The sequence below is a fragment of the Rhinolophus sinicus genome, chromosome 10, assembly GCF_057876585.1.
Source record: "Rhinolophus sinicus isolate RSI-liver-muscle chromosome 10, RSI-T2T, whole genome shotgun sequence".
Taxonomy (NCBI): domain Eukaryota; kingdom Metazoa; phylum Chordata; class Mammalia; order Chiroptera; family Rhinolophidae; genus Rhinolophus; species Rhinolophus sinicus.
This window is the reverse complement of record NC_142510.1, coordinates 1,922,767-1,939,455: the sequence shown is the minus strand read 5'-3', so window position 1 is coordinate 1,939,455 and position 16,689 is coordinate 1,922,767. Positions and strand designations below refer to the sequence as shown.

Here is a 16,689-nt window from a genome sequence, read left to right as displayed (position 1 = left end):
AATTTGAAGGGGCAAATCTGCCTGGCTCGGATATATCTGAATACCCGGGGATTTCAGAACTTATGAATGCAAAGATAAAAATAATTTTAAACTGGAGCCAAGCACAGACGTATGAGAAAGAACTATATCCGTGTTTTTTTCCCCCTTAAGAATTAAGTGCTGACATTGTCAGAGAGGATTTAACCGTGTGATATTGACAGGGCAGTGCAGAAATTGCAGGCTCACATGTGAAAGTATGTATTAGCGTTCCTGCCAACGTATTTGTTTTGACATTTTTATTAACAACTTGAGTGAGGAATTAAATTGTAATCAACATGAAGATGACATGATGCCAATGGAGGGATTCATGCCTTGAATAATAGGACAGAATCACACAATAGAACCCCAAGAGGCTTTTGAAGTTAATCATAAACCCCCATTTTACAGCTGAGAACACTGAGGCTCAAGAGGTCAACCCACTTGCCCCAGGTACGCCGAGGAGCAAGGGGGAAGCTACTGGGATTCAAACTTTCTTCTTTTTCTTTTGGAATACATGGAAGCTATATCATGATTCAACATTTAAGCAGACATTCAAAAAAAATCGAAGCAGTGAACTGATGAGAGCAGATACAATTTAATCAGGTCAAATGTGTAAGGACCTACGTGTTCGGTCCAAACGGGCCCTCTGTACAAGCACAGTGTGGGGCCGATGTGCCTTAATCAGCGGCCCTTGTCAGAAACACTTAGAGATGTGACTCGGCTGCAAGCTTGAGGTCTCAGCAGTGGGATGGAGCAGCAAGAAAAAGATGACGCAGGCATGGGTGGCACCAACAGCCACAGTTTACAGGAGCGAGGCCTGGGTCCTTTGGAACTTCTCAGTCTCCACCTGCAATCCCTCATCCAGTCCCAGGTGTCAGATTTCAGAAGCTATGTAGACAAATGCGTTCGTTCAGCTCTAGGATGGAATGACGTGAAGGACGGTCAAAGGAATTTAGGGAACTGACGCTCTGTAATGAAGCGCTTGAGTCCTGGAGTCTGAGGGCGTGGGCTTTAATCCCAGTTCTGTCGATTGGATTACCTCACTGTCTGTAAATTAGGAATTAGGACAGCACCTCTCTCCCGTTGGAGGCAGACGAGGTGCCCGTGCCCAGTGGTTCGCACACGACTTCACACAGCACGCACTCGATAAATGTGAGTGACTATTAGGATTAAGGAAACAAAGTGCTGTGGGTTTGACGGCAATAATCTCATAGGTTGCGGTGAATAGTAAATGAGTTGACGCAGGCCAAGTGCTGGAAACAAACTTGGTCGTTATTAATAGTCTGGGCAGCACAGGGATTGGCGTCAGGCTTCTGGGCGTGTGCCGGGTTTACATAAGCCCTGGGCGTGGGCGAAGGGTCCACAGGCCTGACAGGTTATCCCCTGAAGAAGGGCCATGGACAGTCAGTTCTCTCTCTCTCTCTCTCTCTCTCTCTCTCTCTCTCTCTCTCTCTCTCTCTCTCTCTCTCTGTCTGTGGAGGGGGACGGCGGGGGTGATGGTGGCCACTCAGACATCCTAAAGGGGCTCCCTTGGTGAGCTCCTGGGCACGGTGACCGGGCATTGTCGTGGAGCCAGCAGCTTAGCTGTGTTCTGGGCCATGGTCATTTAGGCCTGTTCCGACGCGCGGTTCTGATCCACTGGGGTGGTCGCTTAGGCCGGTACTGGGGTTGGTCACTCACGCCAGCTCTGGACAGGGTCACTGGCAGCTGTCCTGTAGGTAGTCGCTTAGGAATCATTCAAGTGGAAGTGCTCCCGGCTCTCTGTTTCCCCCTCTTTGTGCCACTGTGTGAAGAAGTCCGCCGCGTCCTGGGTCTTAGGGACCCTGGGACCCTGCACTGCTCCCCGGGAAGCAATCCGCCGCTAGGGGGCAGCCGCTGAGAGGAACCCGCCCCGCGCGGAGTCCGCTCCTTGGGGGCTCGCTCTCCCGCCAGGTACAGGGAGAGGAGGAGTAACCGTGGGTTGGGGGTACACCCTTCATGGGTGTGAGACAGAGCGGGCGCCCGGGAGTGAGTCAGCGCGGGAAGGGGGGGGGCAGTCACGGAGTCTCACTCACGCTCGGCTCCTTTACCCGTCCCGTATGGAGCGTGTGGCCCTGTCCCGCGCGTGTGTGCGCGCACCGCACGATTCCAGGCGCTGTGTGTTTGCTGAGATGGGGGGTGGAGAGGGCGAGGGGAGAGCCCCGTCGGTGTTTCTATGCGCGGATTAGGAGATTTCTCCCTCCCCACCCCAGGTGGGTGTGGGGGTGTGTCTCGGTTAGGGTACGTGTGTACCTGTGTGTGTGCGTGTGTGCTGTCAGCGCGGTGGGACTGTATCAGTGCAGGGCGCTTGCGTCTGCGCCCGGGTCTCTGTCTTGGTCTGGAGTCTGGATGTTGGCGCAGGCTGCACCGGGTTCCCACCCCTGGGTGCCAGGATGCCAGTGGTGGGGGTGTCCAGCCTCCTGAAGGAGTGAATGCTTCCACACGCTCCCTTCCCCTCCCTGCCCCAAGCTGGCCAGGGCTCCCTAGGGCGTGGCCTGCGTGGGAAGGGCCTGGGGTGTGTGTCCTGGGAGGGATGAGGTGGGGCAGGCCAGGTCCCCGGGCGGGGCGCGAGCTTGGGGGACCCGCGCGGCTGACGTCAGGCGACTCCTTAAATAGAGCCGGCAGCGCTCTCAGCTCGGCATTTCGCTAGGAGCCGGAACGCGGCCCGCGCCAGCGCCACCGTCCGTCCGGCCCGCCGCCAGCCGGCACAGCCTCGCCCCCGCCGAGGACCCGGGATGGGGCTCCGGGCTCTGGACGCCGAGGAGCCCAGGGGCGCCCGGAGCCGCCCCGCCGCGCGGAGCCCGGTCGCCTAGGACGCGGCGATGTTGGAGGCGCCGCCGCCTGCTCCCCAGGGTCCCGCCGCCGCCCCCGGGATCCCCGGGCATGGTGCGCGCCCCGGCCGGCAGCGCCCGGAGAAGACGAGGCTCCTCACGCCCGACCTGCGTGGCCCGGGCAGAGCCGTGCGCGCCCCCTAGGTGGCCGCAGGGCCTGAGCCGCTCGGCCGCCGGCGCCCGCTCGGAAACCATGCCCCCGGGCGCGGGTCCATGGCGCCATGGCCTATAGGGTCCTGGGCCGCGCGGGGCCGCCTCAGCCGCGGAGGGCGCGCAGGTTCTTCTTCGCCTTCACGCTCTCGCTCTCCTGCACTTACCTGTGTTACAGCCTCCTGTGCTGCTGCGACGACTTCGGCCGGAGTCGCCTGCTCAGCGCGCCCCGCTGCCTCCACGGCCCCAGCGCGGGCGGCCAGAAACTTCTCCAGAAGTCCCGCCCCTGCGATCCCCCGGGGCCGACACCCAGCGCGCCCGCCGCCGCCGCGCCCGCCCCCCGCCTCCCGGCTGCCAACCACTCGGGCTCGCAGAAGCTGGGGACCAAGCGGCTGCCCCAGGCCCTCATCGTGGGAGTGAAGAAGGGGGGTACGCGGGCCGTGCTGGAGTTTATCCGTGTGCACCCGGACGTGCGGGCTTTGGGCACCGAGCCCCACTTCTTCGACAGGAACTACGGGCGCGGACTGGACTGGTACAGGTAAGCGGGGGACACTGCGCGCGGTGTCCAGTCGCCTCCATCCTGAGAGCGGTCTCCTGCGGTTTCTCTTCCCGTTCACCCGGCTCGTTGTGTGGGTTCCGGCTGACACGTGTGTGTGTTGGGGGGACACACTAGCAGAAGGATTTACCCAGAACTTCCGATGATTGTGTCGCCGAGCACGCAGTTTCTTGAACTGCAAAGGGCCGTTGTCGCTGGAGTAGCCTGAAGGAAAGTAGACCTGAGGGTCAGCGGGAGGCCTGGCTCCGTGCCCAGCCTGTGGGGTGGAGAAGGTGCCCAGGAAGGGGCAGGGCACGTGCTGCCTGCTGGCAGCAGCCCCCTCCCGCTCCCCCCGCAGGTCTTTCCTGGCGTCTGAAGGACCCTGAGAAGGATGGAAAGTCGGAACAGGGCCCCCTTGTGACAGGCGGCAGGGCTCTGCGCTTGCTGCCCGGATGGGAGGGCATCCCCTGAGGTGTGGCAGTGAGGAAGTCCCTGTCTGCAGGCTCCTTCCCAGCTTCCGGGGTTTGCTGCTGTGTCTGGGAGGAGACCCATGTCCCTCCGACCCTGAGTCAGTGGTCCTAGCGGAGTGACAAGGAAGCCTGGGTTTGAGCCTTGGCTCTGTCACTTAGCTTGAGCAAATCCTAAAACTCTTTGATCTGCAGTTTTCTCACCCATCACGGTGGGCAGGGAAACGGTGCCGGCGCTGCCCGCCTCCCAGGGCTTTTCCTAAGTGCTTTGACCATACAGCACGAGCGCTGCTTCCAAGCCAGCCAGCGGGGTGTGGAAGGTGGAGTGCCGGTGGGCACGCTGGCGAAAGCTGGCAGGGTCAGAGGGGCCACCGGTGTTACGGAGACTGTCCACTCCCCCACTGCGCTGCTGGGAATGAGAGTCCCCCAGGCCTGTGGGGTCTGGGCATCGCCTGAAGCTTCTGGAAGGTGCAGCCTCCTCTGTTCAATGTGTGTTTATCTCCCAAGCCCTGTATGGCGCTGAGGTGTAGGACTGGCCCACGTGTGGGCTGATGGGGGCATCCTGGGCGGGGGTGGGCGGAGAGGGGATATATGGCTCCACTTAACACCGTGGCTCACAGAATTCTCAGCATTCACCTGACCCCTCGAAGACTTTCTGGAAATGTCTGCATAATAATGGAACTGGGAGGGGGGAGTAACATGGCAGCTGATACAGTAGCTGAGGCTAATTTTAAACATTTTTGTAAAATTACACCCTTTAGGAAGTAGCAAGTCCTAAGCATATTGGGCGAATGGCTTCGTTAGAAGGAGGACCCATTGGACTCATGACGGGGCCCTGGATTTTCTCGGGGGCCACAGGGCTGACTTGTCACCTTTGCCCGTTAGCCCTGGCCTGCAGTGCTCATGGCTGTGGGGGCCAGAGGTGGGACAAGCCCTGGAAGCGCAGCCCCAGCGTCGATGTGCTGGCTCCATGGAGAAGAGGGTGGCGCAGAAGGGCAGGTGTGGTGCTTTCCAAGCTGCGGCCCAAAGGCTTCCCGCCTGGGTGTAGGGGGGTGCAGGGCCAGAGTGGGAGCCAGACCCCAGGGCAGGGGAGGCCAACACCCTGCATGGCAGACCTGCCTGGGGCCGTCACACCCTAAGCACAGCAGGGGTTCCTCGAGGGAGAATCTGGAGAGCATACGAAACCCCTGGCCAATGTGAAGTCCCTTTTAAGTGCAAAATAGCACAGTTGTAAGCGTCTGGCTGTTAGATGTGGTGACCTCCACTGAACACCTATGGCCGGCTGCGTTCCACCAGCGAAAACCATCCCTCAGGCTTCCTGCCCTCAGCCCCTGTCATTCAGGGATGGCTGCTTTTTATTTTTAATCTTGGCATGTGTGATTTTAAGCCAGCTTAGCTGTGAACCTTCGAGATGGGAGCCGGGCCTTTTTTTTTTTTTTTTATAGCACATTTGGATTCTGCTAAAATTCTCAGCTGAGTCCTGGTAGGTTTTATTTAACATCAAGCACACTGACAGCTCCACTTTTCTCTCTCTCTCCCCCACTTCCCAGGGTCTGGCCGAGCTTCCCTTCCCCCTTTATGTTTCTAAAAGAACAATTACCCAGAGGTCTGGTTGTGGATTGCCATTTCTGCATAAGGAATTGCTGCCCTAGTTGGAGGCTGTTGCCATAATTTCTGGAACATTTCTCTGTGTGTGTTTCATCCTTTATTACCCCTCAAGTAAATAGGCATTAATTGCAGAAATGGTGGGGATTTCTGGGACCTTTTAAAACTCAGGTTCTGATTTTATTCCTGAATCCCATGAGTTGCGTGGCAGGTCATGTGATACTCCTCTCCCCGCCTGCTGCCCTTAGTGTTTTACAGATGTGAAACCACAGCCCCCAAAAGAGAGCATCTGGAGTGGGGTCACAAAGCAAGTTGATGAAATCTAGGGCCAGTCGTCACTGGCCTACACTCTCACACAAAGATAGGCGCACGCGCACACACACACACACACACACACACACACACGCACACACCTGTGTGCAGTTCCAGCCACGTGCTCTAACCACTGCCCCACACAGTCTGCCAGCAGAAGGCCCGTGTCCCCTGGGTTGCTGTGGCCAAGGAGCCCTTGCGCCCCTTGTGGGGACCGTTTTTCCAAAGGCCAGCGTTGCAGAGCTGCTGGCTGTGGGTCTCATACACCCGCCCCTGGCTGAGCCCCTGGAGATAACCTCCTGGGTCCAGAGGCCCAAATTAGAGAGAGTGAACAAATTGAAAGCTTTACCCTCGACCCAAAGGACAGACTTCTTTCTGTGGGCGAGCGGAGATCAACCGGGAGGTGACCAGCTGTGCTGCAAGGCAGGGTGAGACAGCCAGAGAGACAGGGACAGAATCTGTCCATTCCTTGCCACGGGCCTCAGCCCCCTCTTGGGAAGCAGCCCCCCCTTCACAGCACCTGCGGAGAGCCCTCCCCTCAGGTGTTTTTTCCCTGAGACGCCCCCCCCCCCCCACACACACACACTGAAGTTTCCCTCACCTGTGCATGTCACCTGGCCCCTTCTCCCAGTGTCCTCCCCATGGCAGCAGCTGGGCCTGGAGGGTGGGGTCGGCTAGCTGCCGAGCCAGGTAGACAAAGTGAGACCACGGTGACGGACTGGTGACCTGGTAGGACCTGCGGCCAGAGGCGGGTGGTCTCCTGGGTGCTGTGTGGGGAGGAGCCGAGTGATGCCCTGAGGCTGCTGGGCACACAGGGGCCCCTGGAGTCGTCACAGCAGGTTGTTTGAGGACACATGGAGCACGGCTCGTGGGGCGCCCTCGAGGTCCTCTGGTTGGCCAAGATGAGACACCAGTGTTACTTCTGCGGCCACTGTTACTGCTGCCATTTCAGCACCAGCACCGCTGCCAGCACCGGCAGCGTGGTTCCGAACCCACGGCTTCCTGGCCCTGCTGTCGTCACCAGCGGGGCTGAGCGACTAGTTAGCTGCTGGAAAGAAAGTTCCATGAGAGACAAGGAAGGGTCCTGGCCCTAACTTCTCCTTTCAGCTTGATTCTGTTTTCCCCTCCCTCCGTCCTCCTTCCCTTTCCCTCCCTCCCCATTGATAAACAGTCACGATAGACAAGGGAGGGAGACATTTCTGGGTGTCAGTTTGCTCACCTGGGGACGGTGTCTGACCTGCTTCCCAGTCCTGTGAAAAGCCTGGCAGGGCGTGTGAGGCGTGCTTCTCCCAGTTCACGGGGTACTTGGGGTGCTGGCAGTCACCGGCCCGGGAATGAGGCAGAATTCTCAGGTCTTCATCTGCCATGAAGAGGGATAAGCTGGGCCTTGTCTGGTACTTTTTAGAGCCGCAGGGGAAGCTGAGTTTGGTGTAGTGTGTTGTCCGCTTTACTAGTTTCCAGCAATGGGCTGAGGTGGGAGGGGCAGTGTGAACAGAAAGTGGATTTTGCACAGAAATGCCGGCCAGAGTGTGTTGACAGGGCCCCGGTGTCGGCATTTTGATAGATGAACCCACACTGTAAATTTTCGACTCCACTTCACAACTCGAGTTATTTATTTGTTCAGCATGGATGGTGGTCTTGGGGGTGGCATAAGACAAAGGAGACAGGATTTGCCCGGGGCGGAGGGGGTGGCGGCAACCGTCTAATAAGAAAGAGACGAGAAAACACAGAATAAGATCTGTCGCCTTATCCAGCTCATTTCAATCAAGGAATCAATCTAAGACAAACTTCAGGAAGAAGCAAAACCAAAAGCCGAGGCCAGGGACGCGGTGAATGCAGAAGGCGTTAACCATCTGTAACAAAGTGCCGAGCACACGGCACGGACACAGGCTCATCGCGTGTGCACCGATGTGTGTACATGGCACCTCACACGCGTGCACTCCCGCACACAATTCCAGTGTCTGTGCCGACGCGGCCTCATCAGGAGCTTCCCAGCCTCGGGCCAGGAGGTGTCCCACATGCTGATTCAGGGCAACACGGAGCCCATAAATCCCACACTCGCCTGGCAGCTCTGTCTGCCCGCAGCTCAGTGCAGATGGAATAGTCCCTCCTGCCCCGTGTACAGTCTGTCAGGACCCAGGGGCTCTCAGGGTGGGTGAGCAGAGCTGCCATGGCTCAAGGAGGTGTTTTCGCAGAGCTGGCTTCACTCCCCGGAGTGTAAAGGGACAGTGGAAGAGCGTGCAAGGGAAAAACAAAACAAAACAAAAAAACCGAGTTTTCCCAAAAGCCATTGGTTAAGGCTGTTTTGTATGTTAAAATATGAAAACATCACTTACCATAGGTTCTGAGAAGCATATTTTTTCCTGTATCCTAGCATCTCTGAAATGTGGGTGTATCTGAGGATGGATGGGGTATTAGCTTCAGTGACGTATGATGTTTCCATGTTGGATAGAAATGCTGTCCCCCAGAGGTGGGCTCTGCTCTGGGGACCCACCGTACCAGTGGCTGGTGCCTGCATGACGGGAGCCCCCAGGCCCCGTTTGTCTCTGCAGCCAGCAGGGTCTCTTCTGACCATTTTCAATTTTCATCTCCCTGGAAGCAGCAGTCTTGAAATGAGGGACCATGCAGGCGACACCCCCCCGCCCCCCAGCAGATAGCAAGATGCTATGATGGGCATGTTCCTTAGGGACCGCCTACATGTTGGGGGCGGAGCCAGTGCCCAACAGGTGCTGTTATTTCCAGAATGCTCACCGGGGCTCCACGCACCTGGGTGCAGGTTTGTAGACTCACTTTCTTCCCTTTGGTTAGACCCGCGAAGCTTTCCACGATGGCCGAGTGACAGAGTGGCTGGGGAGGGGGCAGGAGCACACGGCTCCCTGGTAATGGGTCCCCTGGAGGACGTGGAGGGGAGGCCGTCCGTGCCAGCAGGGGCTCCGTGGCGCAGGAGGCAGATAGGTACGCACTCGGGCTGTGGGTCAGGCAGCCCACCTGACCCTGTGGCACTCACTCCTCCACAGCGCGCCCTGGGCGGGTTAGCCATTATTTGTCACACGCCCACCACTGCCAGGCTCAGTGCCAGGCAGCTGCAGGCCGGGTCTGCTGCCACTTTGTTCTCCTAATGGGCCGCCCTGATGGGCCGATGTGCTTTGTAGTCCGTGAGCAGCCTGACGAGGTGGGTAAAAGCCACCGCGAGTGGAAATAACTTAGCATTTCAGAGGTAATTGCTGCCTGTCGAGCGGCACAGCTGGGCAGTTGGTCCAGAGCAGTCCTCCCAGAGGCCGTCTCCGCAGGGTAATGGCATAGGGACAATTACTGAGCCTGTTCTTCCAAGGAGCAGGGGCCGGAGGTGCTGCTTGGGTTAACTGGGGCTCGAGCGTCACATGGATTTCCTGGGCACGAGCCCATCGGGACTCTGCCCCCAGGCTTTGAAATCAGAGGCACTCACTGTGGTCCCATCTCCGTGCCCGCGGCCACCAGCTCCCATGAGTAAGAAAATTAGGGGTCTGCTCAGGGTGAGGCCCGAGGACCTCTCCCTGCATCTCCCGAGGGGCGCCATCACTCTCACTTTCTCTGAAGGTAGCATTTTCCAGGCACATGCAGAAGGTGTCTAAAATCCCAGATGCAAAGTCCTTTTTCTCCCACTCTGCGACATGGCGTGAGACGGCGTCACTCGGCTTTCTTGGACGGTCTAATGTCACTGAGAAAAGAGGGGAAGACAGTGTCGTTTCTTTGTATGTACCTTTCTAGCTGCGTGAAAGGTACTCCACTTGGGGCAGGGGAGGTGTCCCTGGGACTTCCCATTTATTGTGAACAGAGGCAACTTGGAGCAGTGACAGGGGCGCCCACGCTTGCCTTTGGTTGGTCACATGGTCATCAGCACTGGTGGGGAGAGGGATTCGTGTTCGCTCAGGCCCCCCGCTCCCCCGGCCTCGCTCACTCTGGGTGCGGGAGTCCCAGACCTGCCCTGAGGCTGGTGGCGAGATTGGCAGGCAGTGAGGCAGAGTCTCCTGGGAGCACTTACGGGGGCGGGAGAGAAGCCCCGAGTCAGGAGTCCTGGGCGGGCTGAAACGGAGATAAGGGGAGGTGATTCCAGCCCAGTGATTAAAGGCTCACCCCCTGCCAGGTATGTGTCCACCAACCAGTCAGCTGCACCCTGGGACGGATCTGCCTGCCTGCCGCTGGGGGTGGGGGGCTTGCTGTGAGGAGTAAATGAGTGATAACGCGTGAAAGTGCTCAGAAAATGTCTGGCACGTGGAAGGGGTCCCGTGAGTGTTAGTTAGCGTTGCCTGTCCTGGCTTCTTTCGTCATGCCTTTACTGAGCCGAGTGCTGAGGACCTGGAGACGGTGAGGGCACAGGTCCTGCTGTGGGCTGTTCACTGTTGGGCGGGGTCGTCCGATGTTCGTGGAAATTTTCACGGAAGTCAGATGGTGGTTGGGACATAATAGAGCTACAAACAGAACTGCAGTAGCAGGAAGAGGAGACGAAATCCGCTTGAGGGAATTTGGGAAGGCTTCCTGGAGGAGATGGCACATTATTTGGGTTTCACTGGGCAGCTAAAACTTCTCCAGGGGATGGGTGCAAGGGGTTGCCCCATAGGGAGGCTGGTTCTTAGTCTACCTATCCCAGGATTTCACCTCTGCTTCCACTCATACAAAAATAAAGCTGTTTCCAGTCACGTTAGTTCTGCACACATTTACTGATGACCTACTGTGCAGCAGGCATTGTGCCAAGGTCAGGAAACATGAACATGAGAAAGAAGATCTCTCCTCTAATGAGCTGAAGGGGCGGACAAGTCCCATAGCAAGACTTGCAGAGAGAGAGAACGCCCCCAGCATTGTGGGGTGTCAGAGGGGCTTTGGGGAGCTGGTGCCGAAGCTTTAGGGCTTTGCATTTGCTGTACCCTAGATCTGCTTGCTTCTCGTCAGGCAGGTTCCGGCTTAGGTGTCACCTCCTCAGAGACGCCTTCCTGAGCTAACGGTGTGCCGGCTTCCTGTCTCCGTCCCAGCTCCACCTGCTTCTGTTACTTCATCCTCTTACTGCAATCTGCAATGATCTCATTCCATTTCCTTTTTACCGACTGTCTCCCCCACAAGACTGAAAACTCCCTGAGAGCCGGGATCTTGTCTGTCTGGTTGAGGCCTGAGTCCCCAGAGCCCAGAACGGTGCCTGGCGCACAGTAGGTGCTCAGTGAGTGCACATACACAGTTGTGAGGGAGGACGAGGAACCGGTGAGTCTGTCCCAAGGCCACAAACTGGCACCAGCCCTTTGTCAGGCTTTTCACATGTGGGTCTCGGGTGACGGGGTGAGAGAATACGGGGTACAGACACCGGTGACTCAGTCCTCATGCCCACAGAGATTTACTGAGCACCTACTCTGTGCCAGGCACTGGGGAGAGAGCAGTGAAGAAAACACACAAATCCTGCCCCACGGTGCTTCCTTTGTGGTCCGTAAATGGGTAAGTACATCTATGTCAGGTGGAGACAAGCAAGCGCCATGCAGGAAATATAGGAAGAGGTGGGTGGGGACGGTGCTGGTTTACGTGGGGTGGGTAGGGAAGGTGGAGGAGGTGAGGGGGCAAAGCATGCTGTGATCTGGGCAAAGAACCTTCTAGGCAGAGGGAGCAGCAAGTGCAGAGGCTCTGAAAACAGCAGCGTAGCTGGTCTGATTGAGGAGACTCTGGGGCCCAACATGGCTGGAGTGGCATGAGCACAGAGGAGCAACGGGAGGTAAATTCAGAGACGTGGCCGGGCCCGGTGACACACAGCCCTGTCGTCCATTGCAAGCAGTCGGGCTTCTCCTTGAGTGCGTGGGAAGCAGGGGACGGCTCGAAGCTCAGGAAGGAGCCAGAGGCGCTCTCGGGCTGCTGGGTGGGGGTGCACGTGGGGGGAATGGCCAGGTGGCTTCGCAGTGGTCGTGGTGGAGGGGTGCGAGGCGGGCAGTGCTGGTCCCTTCTGAAGGGACATTTGCAGGACTGCTGATGGATTGCAGGGGACAAAGGTGATGGTGACAATGACATCTGTCACAGGCTTGCTGTCTTTCAGGCCCTGACAGGTGACAGGCTGGGGTCTGAATCTAATAGACTCCCCAGGACAGTGACTGGCCACGCGTCTATCTGAAGGTGACCTTGAACTAACCAAAGATAGGAATCATGGTCTGTCTTAACATAAGGCTTCAGGGTCCACCCCCAAATGGATGGCAGGTGGCAGTCCCTCTTGCTGGGGGTCTTTGAGGCCTTTGACAAATGCAGGTCCTTCGAAGGTTGGATTAGCTTTGTTCCAACCCAGAGAAGCCGTGGTCCCTGCTTTCTCCTTCCCCTCCCAGCCTCATCAAGCTGACGGCCACAGTGGCTGCTTTGATGGCGTTGCTAGATTTAGGGGCTTCTTGTGGGGTTTCCTTCCAACGGAATCGGGCACCATAATGGCTTCTACAAGGTCATCGGGACCTGCGCTCCCGGGTTCCCCCAAAGCCACCAGACTGTGGGAAGTGTTCTCTGCTCTGGCAGCCTCTTTGCAGTGCATCTCTGCCTTGATGGTTTTAGTGAAGATGTGAAACCACCTCGCAGCTCTCATTTTGCTCGAGCAAGATGGCTGAAAGCGGTCGCCTTTCTCAGGCTCCCTCCCCATTTTCCGAAGGGCTTGGTTACATGCTCTCCGTTCATGGCGACTTCGCACTGAAACAATGTGGGATCTGAATTATTTATTCCCTGAAAAATGAGTAAAGTCTTTGCAGAGCTCTGTGGTGACGACATTTCTACTTTCAGCCCCTTCCTCAGAGTTTCTCCAGTGCAAACGTCTGCGTTAACCAGGCATTCATGAGCAATGAGGCCCAATCTCTACCTGTCAGTCATTTCTCGGGGAGGGAGAGAACCTGACTTCACTCCATTGTTCTTTCCTGCCACGGATGAAGAGGAGGAAATAGGCGTAAATGACGCCGGGAGGTACTTCTGTCAAAGCCAGTTTTATAGGCACTCAAATTTGGACATGATTCAGATGACAGCTGTGCCAGGAAGGTCGTCTCTGCAGAGTGAGGCTCGAGTGCCTCAGAGCTGGCGCCCAGGGCAGAGTGTAGGCATTTGGAGGGCTCTGAGCTGCCCCGGACGTGGCATGTGAGCTGGGAGCAGTGACCCAGCTGCCGAGAGCGTCTCGCCCACGGAGAAGGCGCTGGACAGTGATGGCATCGCAAACTCGGCATCCTCAGGGGCTCTGTGGGCACACACACGAGTGAGTGACGGTGGCTGTGGGACAGGAAGGCGAGGGGGGACTTGTCCCGTTGAGAGGGGACAATCACTAGTCAATCCCAACAGAGTTTTTGCCACCCCTGTATTGATTGCCAGGCCTTCTAGGTTTTTCTTTTTTAGAAAAAAGCTTGAAAGATGGCATTTCCAAAAATGTGAGCTGTCAATTGTGTCTTACTGATTTGCGACTTTTCTGGAGCACTTGTGGCTGAAACGGCATGCGTGTGGGCGGGAGGGCGCCCGGCAGCGGTCCTTTGGCGACTGGGAGAGTCTGGGCCTCAGACACAGGCGACGCCATTCCGGGGCCTCCGTCTGGCACTTGCCAGCTGTGGGGTGAGCCGCCTCCCCTGCCTGAGCTTGGCTTTCTCCTGCAGCAGGTGAGGCTACAGGTCGTCGTAGCGATTCAGTGTCATAAGCCTGTTAGACCTTATTGGTGTTGTGGGTCCCTCTTCTGGGCGGTGCCTGGGGCAGCTGTGACCATCACTAAGCTGTGGGCATGCCTGGGGGACAGAGGGGCGTGCGACGACCTTTGTCAAGGTGAGGAAAGCTGGGGTCTTGGCAGTTAGGCCAACGCGGAGGTGAAGAGCCTGGAGTGAGGATGACCCATGGCTGGCGAAACCCTTTGGTTGTAGCACTGCCCCCCTTTGGTTGTAGAACTGCCCCCCCTTTGGTTGTAGAACTGCCCCCCCTTTGGTTGTAGCACTGCCCCCTCCGGGAGGAAGCCAGCAGTCCCCACCCACTGTCCCTCATTGTCACTCATGCGCGTGCCCAGGAGTTCCTGCAGATGGGGAGTTTGTGGTGCCATCACCGCTCCAAACTGCTTCCCCATGGGCTAGAAGCAGCCACCCCTCAGAACGGAGTGTGTCAGAGGTGACACAATCCCTTAAAAGCCAAGCCTAGCTTCGCCGTGAAGGGAGGCCCACGGTCAGGTGCATGGTCAGTACTGAGAGGCTGGAAGCAGGGCCCTGGGAGGAAGAGCTGGGCCATCGTGAGCTCCTCTTGTCCCGGGGGCCGTCTGTCTAAGCCTCCCAGTGATGGCGTCATCTGACGCATTCTTCCCTGCCCTTCGGTCGTTTGGGTGCCAACTTGGCGATTTCGTTTTGGCTGTATCTACAAATACTTTTATTTACTCTCCATGATACGAAAGCCCACTCTGTAACTTTTGCGTTAACTTATTTATTTAAACATGAAACTTTGTATCACTGTCCTAAAGGAGAATCATCACTTGCGGGGGGTGGGGGGAACAGAAAGAAGCCGTAGAAACCAAGCAATGCCATGAAATTCCCGCTTGATACTGTTGCCCGTTCCACCTGAGGCACCCTCTTCTTTTCTGTTAGAGACAGAGAGACAGAGAGAGAACCAAAACTGTTACAGAGGTGTGAACAGCATTTTAGCACCTAAGACGGTCTTAGGTGTGTTCAGAAGATTTGAGTAGAGTGAAAAAGGAAAGAATTATCTTCTAATGACGGGATTAGGTGGCATTTAAAGTCCTGTCCTCTTAGCACCTAAATGGGGTTTTCCTAACCACTCATGGTTCATACCCCACTTCTGAACGCGTTGACCCACCCACCTCGATGCCTCTTGCTTTGATGTCACTATTATTTTATTATACTCGGGTGTCATGGTCCGCCAACAGGGAGGCACTGGCTGACCTTACAAAGTCTGGGTGGTTTACAAAGCTCTGATTCCAATTTAAATTGCAGATCGGTGGGGCATCATGGGAAAAGCGAACGCAGCCGTGGAGAACTGGCGGAACAGACCTAGCCATGCGACACAGTATTTTTAGATCTTTTTCCCGGCTCAGTTTTGTATAATTTTGTCTGGATTCTGGGCTTGATAAGTTGCAATATCTGCTCTTTACTATATTACTGGAGGGCTAACCCAAAGTTTCTGTAAAATTCCAGTTCGAATAACCTCGGTTAGACCTTTATTTATTGTTCCTGTAAAAAACCGTGACTTGGGTGAATCTCAGAGGCATTGTGCTGAGTGAAAGAGAGGTTACGTACTGTGATTCCATTTATATGACACTTTCAAAGAGATAGGACTGAAATGATGGCGAGCTGTTGGTGGGACCCTGGGTTTAGGGCAGGGCAGGGGGGTGGCCATCAGCAAACACACCAGAGGGTTTTGGGGGGCACTGGAACCATCCTGTGTCCTGATTGTGGTGGGGAGTCCCATGGATCTATGTGTGTTAAAAAGTCATAGAGCTGAACACCAATAAAAAGTCTACTTCACTGTAAAATACTTTTAACTATTACAGAACTCAGCTACTGAAGGGCAGTCTACACCCCTCACGAGGCTGTGATTCCCGATTACCAGCTCCCACACCTTTGTAGTTCACACGCCTCCCTAACGTCCGTCCATATTCTGAGTTAGAATCAAGGGTGCTGGGTGGCCTTTAAACCCTCCCCGTCCCACACACACACTCCCGACGGCTACTCGGGTCTGAAGCAAAGGCTGAGAGACCCCACGTGGCCACACAGACATCCAGGGTGCAGTTCACTACCTCCCGACCACGTCTGGTTGTAACCAGCCTCAGGACCGAGCTGGAAGCTGGCCCCTGCTCACCCCACCCTCCACCCGGAGCCAAGTGCTGGGACAAAAGCTCCCGGACGTGCCCTGTCCAGCTGGAGCTGGGGAACAACGCCCACCCCGGCCTGGAGATGCCCAGTTTTCCCAGCACTTGGTAAAGAACCAGCAGTCGTGTTCTCCCTGCCAGTGGCACCTAAAATCGGACACAGAGACCCCTAAACAACAGAGAAGTTGTTGAAACCTGGCTGTAGTGTCTGCACTTTGTAGCCACAAGGCACGCCTGCATCTCTCACACGCTCCCGCTTTTCACTGGGGTTAGTTTGAGTGGGTCTTTTCTCCTGAGGTGACAAGGGCCCTATTTGAGAGGTTGTGCCGAAGCCCCCTGGGCTGGAGGCAACAACGTGGGTGTTGCCAGCCTGTGGGTGAAGATGGAATTCCTGGGAGCGGCTGCAATGACTCAGGAGCCTGTACAGCTGGAGGGGAGGTCAGAGGTGGGGCGTGACCAGGAAGTAGATGAACACAGTGGTGGGGACACAGTGATGGGGAGGGATGGCAGGTGGGGCGCTTTGTCGTAACCACAGTGAGCGTCTAAGGTGTCCCCCCCGCCAGCGTCGCTTACTCTCGCCAGCCTCTGAGCGAAAGACGGTTTACATTTCCTAACTCGGCCATGGCCCCACAGTTACTGGTCCACTGGGCTTCTCCTGGTCAGCTTTGGTTATTCATGGTAACCTGGTTCAGACATGATCGTACTATGTGTCACGACGTCTGTCATCGGGCAGGGGCCCTGTTGTCCCCAACATATAGATACTTGTACCTTTTTAAAGTAAATAAATAAGCAAACAGACACATCCGTATGGGGCAATAACAGGGAAAGAAAAAGACATACTGACGTGAAGCCTTCTCGAGATAAGTTAAAAAAAAAAGCAGTTAAAAAAAGCAAGGTGAAGGACATTTGTTATCTTTTGTGGAGAATGGGGGTGAAGGA

The 16,689-nt window shown here is 56.3% G+C and overlaps 1 protein-coding gene across 1 annotated transcript in view; it reads left to right on the top strand.

Moving 5' to 3' along the window:
- The first annotated feature begins 2,602 nt into the window (after window positions 1-2,602).
- Window positions 2,603-16,689, top strand: part of HS3ST2 (heparan sulfate-glucosamine 3-sulfotransferase 2) — a 56,209-nt gene continuing 42,122 nt past the window's right edge. Inside the window, exon 1 of the mRNA XM_019751664.3 lies at window positions 2,603-3,555. Within this exon, the coding sequence (XP_019607223.2) occupies window positions 3,089-3,555 (467 nt within the window). The 5' untranslated portion in view covers window positions 2,603-3,088. The remainder of the gene's footprint in view (window positions 3,556-16,689) is intronic.